Below are 11487 nucleotides of genomic sequence, written 5' to 3'. Positions count from 1 at the left end.
GCACATGATCAGACAGTGGTTTACGGAGCGATAGATGGGCTTTGCAAAAAAACTTGCAGCATTCTATAAACGGAATGACGCATTTAAGAAAATCGCTCGATTACGCAAATTTGATCGTGAGAAGCCAAAATCGGGATAAAAATTTGATTAATTGTGCAGCCCTATAAAAACATACCTGTATGTGAGTAGTAATCACTTTTGCCTTATAAGCACAGGAAGAGTAGCTGTTGCACTGATGACAAATACTGGCGATCCAAACAAACAAATAGGATTACTTGACGAGGGTAGTGCGGTCTAAAAAGTACTGTGAATAGAGAGCTTAATGGCTCCTGTGGTTTGAATTTTAATGCTTGATTCTTTCTCTCTCTCTGGAAGGCTTTTAAAAATAAATCACAAATATAGATTGTACAGTATGAAAATGTGTTGCATCCAACCATCAACTGAGGTGTCTTAGACCCCATGTATAACAATGGGAACTCTGAAAATGAATAAGCAATTCCCATAAAATTAGGAAAAATCTTTTCTCTCAAATCTTTTTAATTTTTACAATGGGCCTGAGGGACAGACTGTTTGACAATAGCACACATTCTATATGTGCTTTAAACACTATGTAAGCAACATCACATTTCAATTTTTGTGTCCGTATTTTACTTCTACAGGAACATTATAGATGCCTAATTTTTGATTTTATTCAGCATGTTATGTTAATATTTGCAACTACTGAAACTACTTGAAATCTAAAGATCTGGTGAATCTGAATTGAAAATAAGTCAAACTCACAAACTTGTTCTTAGAGTGGGTCCACGAAGCATGAGTTTGTAATGAAAACACTCCCTTTGCATGCTGTTACATTAGGAACTGAATTGATTATGTCCTGGAGTTGGCTGCCACCGTGTGATGACAGTAAAGCAGTGCATGTGGTTTTTTTAATCATCCGTCTGTTTAAGGTTTTTGTCGGATTGTCTTTCTCATGTGAAGGCCCTGCCCCATTGGAGGCCTTATCCAATGGCCGTGCTTTTCTGAACCCCAGGTTAAACCCTCCGCAAAGTAGCCTGGACACTGAGTTCTTCGATGGAAAGCCTAACATCAGAGAGGTGAGAGGCCCTGACCATGATCTGATAAACAAAACACTTTTACATGTGTAGATCCTAGAACAATCTTTATTTACTTCAATCAAATAATGAAGAATCAAGAAATGAAATAATGTCTGTTGACCCAACATGGAAATCAAGCTACTGTCTCTACCAATTAAAAATTATACCTGTTTTTTGAAGATATAAATTAATAGCAGGTACACCATTGTGGTTCAATTTCACTGTTGGTGTTGCAGGTGACATCCCAGCATTCCTTTGCCAAGGCCATAAGAGAGCCCCACGTATATGGATGGTAGATATGCACAGCTTTCACTGCCATCCTCAATCAGACTGTGAGCCTCCAAATAGTGTCTATCCCACTGCACAGAGGAAATATCCTCAACGTGACAAATACAGAACTGCAGTTTGTCTATAATATATCTCATATTGTAATTTTGATAACAGTAAACATTTCAGATTGAGGCCAGAAGGCGGGGCAGATCTGTAAACCTGCATTCTTTCCACATATTAACAGCACCGGCAATCTTACATCACAAGTTACTTTGCATAGACATGAATCCTAATTTACTTTTGTCTTTTTCTGTGTATAAAACGTGATTTGAAATGGGCTGTATTCAGGATATTGTACTTCAAGTGGTCCAAGGAACACTAAGCTTCTGCGCTTCCTCTTGGTTCCGTTCTTAGGTTTTAGAAAATCTAGCCTTTGACGGTAAACTTTGACCAATCACAGGTCATCTTAGAGAAAGAACATTCCTATTGGCTGAACAGTGCATGCATATGCCTGTGCAACAGAGAATGGAATAAGAGAAGTCTTACTCTACTTCAAGTTTTTTTTCTTTTGCTTTCCAACAACAGAATACTGTAGAGGTTAAAGGAATTGTTTATTTGCTTGCCAAGAGTTAAATGAGTTTTGATATTTATACAGCTCTTGCATTAGTATGGTTAATATGAAGTTCACTAATTAAAATGTTATATCATGTTCAATCCAAACTAAAATCGAACTGTTAGAACAACATCTTATGTGTTATAGGGATTTAAGTGCCTGACTATTTCTTGGTTTATCTGTTTTTGTCATCAACATAAAAGATTTCAAATAACCAGTGGAGACTCCATGAAATTGCCAATAAATGTTATAGTGCATAAACTCCCATTAAACCACAAGGTGTTGGTTTAACATTTAGATTTTCCAGATTTTGTTACCTTTGGAAGAGCTAGGCTAACTGGCAGGCAACGTGAAATCAAAAGTCAATGTAACGAAGCAAAAGTCAACTTTTGCATGTGACATTCCTTACGTAACATTGGTAACTAATGGCACAAACATAAGTTACGTAACTAATGTATGTAGTACTGATCAAGATGCCGTATGACAAGTTTGGAGTGAGAATGTGCTGCACAGACGTGAGAGTGGGATCAACGTCCACATCGAGCTCTCAAAACCAGCAGCAAAAATACTAACTATGATGTCAAACTATTCCTTTAAGGAGATGGGCACAATTAGTGCATAAAGAGCACTTTATTTACAGTAGAAGTCAGAAATTGCAAGGTATTTACATAAAAAAAGTAATTATGCTTAATGCTTGAACCTTTTTTTAAACCTGTTGAGTGCATTTCTTTTGTTTATATTGTTTTGTTTGTATTTCTTCATCCTCCAACTTTTTTGTAACTTTACTTTTTATAGACACAGCAGCTGCTTGTTTAGGTTTACAAAACTTAAATGATTGGACAAATTAATTTAGAAAAAAAAAAAAATTGCCAGACCTTCCTCCACAGTGCTGCGGAGGAGGATCTGGCTAGTCCACACAGCATTCTGGGATGGGAGAAAAACATGCTCTTGTTTATTGGCATTTCTTTAAACCAATCACAGTCATTTTGGGCGGCGCTAAGCCTCGGGAAGGAACATGTTTTGGTGGAACGCGTACGGTCCAAGGTTGTTTTAGTCGTGCAACAGAAAACTCCGATTGGATAGATAGTCTAGCTAGCTGTCTGGATTCACCCTGCGGAGATCTGATGAGCAGGTAACCATAGTCCACATGAATGCACCAAAGTTTAAAATTACAACACAAAGAAAGGGGAAGGAAACGGACATCCGGGTGAAAAGAGCGACATCCAACGGAATTTCCTGCGGCACCGGAGCAATCCCGGTATTGGAAGGTCATGGATATAGACCAGTTATTACTATCTTTCGAATAAACTGACTCAATACGTATGTATTGGATTGGTGCTCGTGGGCATTTGGGGCCTGTTGACCTAGTACCCACTTATCTAGTGACTGCTACAGGGCACACTGATTTTGTGCCCTCATTGTTTGTACCCAATGCTTTCCATGACAGTTAATAAATAAAAAAATAAATAAATATAACATGTCTCAACATTAAGCAGGATAAAACTTTATTAATCAATAAAATTTTGCTCTTTGACAAAGATATACCTCATAGTTATTTTACATAAATAAATGGTGTTTACATCATCTGTAATACCACTGATGTCATTACTGTACAAACAGACAAATAATTTGGTTACAGATCCATCAGATTCATTAGAAATTCACTTATTTGTTGTATGCGTGGGGCTGCATTGCACTTGTAACCGTTGAAGTTGGAAGAGTTTTAATATGCCCATGCGAAGCTTATTGAAACAGAAGTGGTTAATATTGCTATCATAATTTTGTAAAACTAGGTCAAATGAGCGGGTTGGTGCATCTTCTGGGGCTGTAATAATACATCAATTCATATGTACAAGCTTAATTGAATGATACACAGATCAGAAGACAGGACAGATGTCAATGATTTGGCACAGTTCATCAAGCTGCAGAATTGGATACATTTCTGAGCTATTTCAATAGAACAATGAAATGGATTCAAATATATCATATACAGTAACCTGTCAAATGAATAGAGGTTCTGTGTCTGTGCAAAGACATGTTCAGAGGTCATAGACTAATGAACCTCTAGTCTTTTAGTGTGTGTGTTCAAACATTTCATTCATATAAAACCAATGGCGTTATAGATGGATGGACTTACAGTTATATTTAACATATTTTTTTGGAAATGCCCCGATTTACAGTAAGTGCAACCGCTATAATGATCATCCATTACTAAGAAGTGTAAGGGGTCCAGGTCCACAATCGCAGCACCCGGCCTAAATTCTATGTAGCGTGAATGTGCACAAGAGAAAGCAACACGGAAATAAAACAAAGTGCAAAGAAGAGAGGTAGAAAGGATTTTGTTGCCAAGATCAAAAACGTCATCTGAACACAATATAGTTGACAATATCAGCAATCGAGCAAGAAAAAGCATACCGTTTCAAAGAGTTATTATGACTTTGTTCTGTGCCTCATGTGGTGGTTATTAGCATGTAAACACTGTGCTTTGCTAGTAAAAGTCATTGTAAAGATTGTCTTCTATGCATCAGAGGGGGGAACATTACAAATCACTGTGCTGTTGGTGAGTTGAAGTGGTGTGTGTTGATTCACACCTTCAGTCAGAGCTAAACCTTGTTGTTCACACAAAGAACTCTCACAAAAACTAAAGACAATATACCGAGAGAGTTGCACCTTGTCCAGTATGTCAACAGAGAGATGATAATTACAGTGCAGAGTGTATGTAGGTGCCTTCAGAATCACTGCCCAAGGCTTTGTAGCTGTGTTCAGCCTTGGATAAATTTAGACTCTCTCTCTAGGATCCAGTGTGTTGAATACTAATCACAGCTTTTGTCATATGGCCTCCTACCACGAGGGGGCACACAAGCACTCTGGATCCACATTTACAGGAAGAAATCAGGCTGCAAAGTCATACACAGTGTACACAGTTTACATCACTTTAAATAGTGAATATGCATATTTGGTCAAGAGCTCATTTAATGTCAGTGTGTGTTTGTGCGTTACACAAGATCTATGAATTATTCATATCAATGTTTTTTCCAAATGTGATTGATCTCAATACAGTTGTACAAAATCAATCCATATATTGAACTCCTTTCCTAAATCTAATTGCTTGTTTTGTGGGATTTCTGTTGCTTCCTGACAATAAAAGTATACATTTTTTTCTCCAAAAAAGAATTTGAGTGATGTTATAGTGGAGTTTATAACACCCACTAAAGTTCAGTAAAAAATAATACTGATTGGTGCCAGCAGGTAAGTTGTAGCTATCCCATTTTAACATGTAAAATAATGATTTGATTGGCAATCAGTTCTTCTTTTGACAGCAACTAATAAGTGATAAAAAAGCCTCGGACAGTGCTGTAAGATCCCACCTACATCCAGTCTGAGATTTTCACTTAGTGCAAAAATGTACAGACAGACTTATCATTTAATTTCACCAATAATCTACAGTAATTTGTAAAACCACATTTACAGCATAAGCACTATAGAGTAAACATGTGCAACAATATGTAACATTGATCCTCCTGTACTTAAACTATACTTCAAAAAGCCTTTTATGTCGACCATGAAGTACTACGACTATATTTGTGACGTTTTGTTACTGATACACCTGGACAGTGTAATAAACATATTTACAGACTGTGTGGTTGGCATTTACATTCTGTTCATTGAACATAACAATGTATGATAACAATGGTACCATGCAGAACAAATGAGGTATAAGCAGGTATGCGACACAAATAGAAAGCACTGCCTCTCCAAATGATATCCCATGAAAATGATATTCACACAGGCTACTTCATCTTTGTGATTGTGCTTTGTTTCATCTAAGGTTTGAAACTTTGTCTTATTCAACTTTTTGCATGAACTTTGCAGTCAAAACAAGGAAGAGAAAAAGAAAACATAAATACACATAATGTCATTGAAAGTAATAAATATCCCAGCTAGATAGAGTTTGACATTACATGAGAATGACATGTTAAATAATAGGATCACAGCAATTGCCAGAGATGTTCCTGCAGAGTTTAATGCTTTCACATCTATTAATTATAAGCGTGACAAGGTGTGACAACAAAAACACAAGATAAACATCAAGATGTGTATACGTCTTACCCTTTAAAAATTGTATTTTGCTATTCTTCAGATGCTAGCTATTGCCTGGTAAAACTTTGTCAAAGTAAGTCTCTAGTAAAATAACAAAAAGATGCTGTATGGAGTTCAGTAATTAACTCACTCTGGTATTTGGTTTTAGGAGACCAACCAAAAGATATGTACAATATATGGCAATGAAAAGTCAGCCAGTCAAATCGTTTCTTAGTTTTTAATTACCCCTTGTGTTAAAACGGGCACTGTGCTAAACTGTCAGCAATAAACACCAGCGCATGAAGGAACGTTTTCTAATTTGTGCTTGGATACATTACATACAGTACAGTAGGCTATGCAATGTATATAAATGACATGTGCACTTTAGGTTTATAGCCATCATACGGCAAATGTTTTCCTCAGTGTTTCCTGTGCTCTTTTACTGCTTTTACCTTTTAGCAGTAGAGTTTCCAGATAAAGACCTAACCCTGTTTTCTGATGCTTTTCATCTCTCAGCAACACATTATAGCGGCTGCTTTAAAGAGGGGAGGCTGGTGAGGTTTTGACAGGACTGGATTTAGGAAAGGAACACCTGTACTTAACAATAAATAGAAAAACAAAACAACCTTAAATTATAGTGAGCATCCCTCAGCTGTTGCTCAGTTTCTACTTAAGATACAATAGGGAGACAAAAAAAATGCTAAAAAGTTCATTCTATGTTTTCTCAAATAAATTATGGGGAAATGTACTGTGTTTTGTGTAGGACGCATTACAGTAAAATCTACCCCATTTGAAATTTTTGGAATTTTGATCCCCGTTATGCCTTATTATATATTATACCATGCTTATATATTATACCTTGTTATACCATGCCAAGCGCTGAACCGACAAGGCCAAATCAATACACCGTTGTCTCTTGTGTTACAATTGGTGAATGCCGTTATCTAAAAAGCGGATGCTGGATCCCCCAAGTCAAACAAATCCATAGCTCCTACTGGTAGACAGGAGTCTCAGCTCTTGGGCACTTTTTTATTCTAATTCTAGGTGTCAATTTTGAAATGGTGGATAAAAAGTAAATAAGGGCTGAACAGAAGAATTCAACTTTAAGTGTTTTCTCTCCAGGATGTGGTCTTCAATCTTGTTCTTTTTCCTCAAAGTCTCTCAGTTGCTGCATTTGTGTATGCATGCATGTGCATTTGTTTCTGTCGGAATGTATGAATGTATAATCTACAGTTTATACAGCATGTGTGTATATATTTGTGAAAATGGGAACGTGTAGTCTGCATATGCTGCATGTGTATTAAAGTGTGTAGGAAAGACAGAGAAAAGAGGGTGGAGGGCAGGAGGCAGCCAGCTGTGTGTGTGTGTGTGTGTGTGTGTGTGTGTGTGTGTGTGTGTGTGTTTGAACCTGCTCTACTGGCTAACACATACTCTCACTCAAAGCGTTCGTAGTTCCTCGTCTGTCTCACACGGGGCACCATGTCCTTCAGGAGTCTGCAGACACAGAAACAAGGTCTCATTGGAATGTATGTGTGAATCCAAATTGCAGAAATTACTTCTGCAAGGTGTCTCGGCCTGTTTTGGAGGCACTCAGAAGTCAGTGTAGCCAGTTCAGAGCTGTCGAGTTGACACTTGAATCTGGCATTTATAGAATATGGACTGACCTCATAGAATAAAGAACCTTATGACATATACAAATCAATAGGTCAAAGAAATGTTCTTGATTAAGAAACGTTAATCTTACTTGATGCCATATGCCAAAATGATGAGTCCAATAACAACTCCCATGGTGCCATCCAAAAACCAGACGTCAGTATGGTGCTTGAAGACTTCGGCGCTGATCAAAATTGAAAATCCCATAATTGAACCGACCATAGAGTTGAACCCTATGAAACAAAAACAACAAGTCTGTTTATATATTATTGTGTGAGTATTGGAGTAGTTTCCCTTGCCCAAACTTAAATACTCTTTACTAAACCTGACAATGACCCATCAAAGGATTTTCGCAGTTATTATCAATATTGGTACACAGGCTTGAACATTAAAAATAATATGTTAATCAGGGGGCAAGCTATTTTGGTGTTAAAGGCTTGCATGACATTGTGTTTGATTCACCTATTCGCTTTTGTGCTGAGATTCAGATGAGAAGATTAATGCCACTCTCGTGTCTGTACAGTAAATTAAGTTATAGCCAGCAGCCAGTTAGCTTAGCTCATAGCATAAGGACTGGGCGGAAGACAACAGATAGCCTGGCTGCCTACAAGAACCTTCTTATTAGCATGTTACGTGCCAACTGTTTAAACTGTACAAAAGTGTAAAAAATGACAAAATATGGTTTAAAACGGAGGGGTTATGGTCCAGACGGCAATTTTCTTTTCCTGTGATTGCCTAGTACTCGTTGCCTTTGTTGGTTACTGATTAGTTAGTGATTAATTATTTAAGGTTAGGTTAGCCAATCAGAGGCAGAGGAGGGTGGGTTATGCCTTTGCCATCCTGGGAAAAAAAATGTGCGCCCCGTAATATATTCCTTGTCCAAGCACAGTAACTTCGTGGAGGTCATTCATCAGCATAACGGTTGCCAGGCATCCAGCTTTAGAGGAACTGATGGATGGAATTATTGACCTGCGGACAGAGCCAGGGTAGTGTGCTAAGCTTACTGGCTGTAATAGCTCATGTTTACCATACAGACATTAGAATGGTATCCTCTCAGCTTTTGTCCAAAAAGCAAATAGGATGTGGGACACCTTTAAACAGACCTCAGAGGTGGGCCTTTTTTTGGAAACCCTCAAATATGAATGGATATAACTGCTACATCATTGTTGACTACATCTACTGTATTTGAGTTACCTTGTATAGCTACCAATGTTTTTTTTATAATTACATTTCTCCTTGTGTGAAAGCCAGCACAGTGGGTTATTGTCTCGCCTGCAGTTAGTGTATGGTCTTGTGGGAAATAAATCCAGTCTCTGATAACAGCAACCTCAGGTTTATTGGATTGATACCCTGTGCGTTCTGAGACCTGGGGATAGCAGTGCTTGTTTTTTTGTGTGTGTGTGTGCAAACGCGCACACTGTGCTTTTGTTCACATGCCGCATGTGATGCTGCATGTGCCTATGAGCAGCCTGTGGGTCATAACCTTTTCAGTTCTTCCAATCCAGCTGTGAGAGCAACCTTCTCTCACTATTCAAATATAGAAACACATACTCAGTTTTGTCGCTCTGGTTTTAAGGCTTGGAACTCTGATAAGAGTATTCCAATGTTATGCTACTTTAAAACACTAGGTACATTTCAGAGGGAAAGATTGTACTTTTACCTCCATCACATTTATTTGACAGGAGCTTTTGAAGGCCTATAATGAGCATGTAAAATGTGATGTATTATTATACAGTTAATTAAACTACGCAACAGCATATACAATATAAAATTAGCTCTGAAATGGCTTCGACAAGTTAATGCAAAAGTAATAATAAACCAATAAAAATAGTATTTAATAATATAACTGACAAGGGACATTTTCCTGCATAAGAAATGCTTTTTCTTTTGATACTTTTGCTGATAATACTTATGTACTTCTACACGGTCTACCACTTTGATTTCCCTACATACTGTACATACTATTTTATTCAACTGTAAATCTTGCTTTTCATAGCATGCAAAAATTAGCTATTTCACGTAAGTCAGTTTTGTAACTGCTCTGGTTTGCTGTCATTAGCAGGAGAGACACAGACATTGATCATCAACACTATAAGGCTGAATAAATGACTAATGAGGGGTGGGGGGGGGTAGATCAGTTTCCTGGGCATAGTATATCCTCTTGCCATTCGGTAAGCATTAGAAACTTGTGTGCCGTCTGTCCGCCCGCCGCCCGTCCGTCCGTGTGTGTGTGTTATGTTGTTGTGTGGTGTGTGTGTGTTGTGTGTGTGTGTGTGGGTGTGTGGGTGTGTGTGTCTGTCGTGTGTGTGTGTGTGTGTGTGTGTGTGTGGTGTTGTGTCCTACCGTCAGTGATAAGTGCCCGGCTAGTCAGCACTCTTCCCAGCAGAACTTGGCCACAGCCAGCACAGCACATGTGAGCCCACTCACTATAGACACACTGAAGAGAAAGTCATCCTACAAGAGAAGATATGCACACAGTATCTGTAAAACAAACACTAAAAAGCACATGAACATTATCAGTCAGACAGAAAGACCTCATAAAAGCACAGGTGTTACAAATAACACGGACTACGTTTACATACACAAAATATTCAGATTTTTGTCCTTATTCCGAAAAAGACAATATTCTGACTGAACTGTGAAACGGGAAAATACATTTAAGCAATGATTTCATATATCCTTCTATAATATGCATGTATTGTTGATTATTCACAAATGCCTTTCAGGGTGTATGACTTTTGAATCTCTCGGTGTGTCCTTCCTGAAGGAAAAAACAACTGTTTGTCTTTGCATTTTTCCTCCAAGGACAAATGCCACAAAGTCTAACAGAAACAGTTGTACAGAGCTATGTTTATCATAGCAGGTCCCTGGTCTAAAGACACAAGTTGTTCTTTTCCGTCTAAGACAGAACGACCAGTAGAGAACTTTAACACACAAAGGGCAGATTCAGAAAAACGTAACAGCTCCAACTTGTCTGCCTTGGAAGATTAATTGTTATACCAAGTTTAGACTGTTTTCCAAACAAGGTATTCTTTTCTCTTGGTGAACAGGTTATAAGGCAAGAAACTGTAGTTGTATTTTGCGAGACGCTTGTCACTCTGTTGATGATATGTGCATTGTGAAAACCGTTCTTGTCATTTGATTTTTCTCTGCAGAAAACAAAACTTCACCGAAGACTAAAGCAGCCTGTCTTTATTTTGTTTCAAAGTCTCACTTCCAACTAATTCCTCTCTCGCTGTACAAGAAACTTCCACGACAGCTGTTTACATGGCTAATTAAAGTGAATATAACCCTAATAGTCCCATTTACATGCAGCCGTTTCAAACTTGACAGGTGTCTTTCTACGGAGATAGATAGATGATAGATAGATGATAGATATTTATTGATAAAAAAAATGGTAAATTATAGTGTTACAGCAGCAAAATCAGTCACAGCACAGAATATAAATATAAATGAAATACTAGGATACGATATACTGTACATACATACATACATACAATATACATGAAATAATAATAGGAATAAAATATACAGTAAGAACAAATATTTGAATATATACAGAATGGGAATACAAAAATGTGCCACTACTTAAATAGTATGCTACAACGTAAATAAACCAATTGTGCAGGTTGCACTAAGTGCAGTATTGTGGTGCTTATTGCAATGTCTCAGAGTCTTGACGTGTTAAAGAGTTTTATTGCCTCTGGTAGGAATGATTTCCTGTAGCGGTCCATGCGACATCGAAGCTGTCAAAGCCTCTTATAGAAGCTGCTCCTC

The 11487-nt window shown here is 37.8% G+C and overlaps 1 protein-coding gene across 1 annotated transcript in view; it reads right to left on the bottom strand.

The window, feature by feature from the left end:
* Nucleotides 1–3465: 3465 nt before the first annotated feature.
* The window catches only part of tmem163a (transmembrane protein 163a), a 73796-nt gene continuing 65774 nt past the window's right edge, over nt 3466–11487 (bottom strand). Inside the window, 4 exon segments of the mRNA XM_032512964.1 lie at nt 3466–7551; nt 7802–7943; nt 10054–10095; nt 10098–10164. Of these exon segments, the coding sequence (XP_032368855.1) occupies nt 7491–7551; nt 7802–7943; nt 10054–10095; nt 10098–10164 (312 nt within the window). The 3' untranslated portion in view covers nt 3466–7490.

This window comes from Etheostoma spectabile, chromosome 4, assembly GCF_008692095.1.
Source record: "Etheostoma spectabile isolate EspeVRDwgs_2016 chromosome 4, UIUC_Espe_1.0, whole genome shotgun sequence".
Taxonomy (NCBI): domain Eukaryota; kingdom Metazoa; phylum Chordata; class Actinopteri; order Perciformes; family Percidae; genus Etheostoma; species Etheostoma spectabile.
The sequence above is the reverse complement of the archived record's forward strand: the minus strand, read 5'-3'. Positions and strand labels throughout refer to the sequence as shown.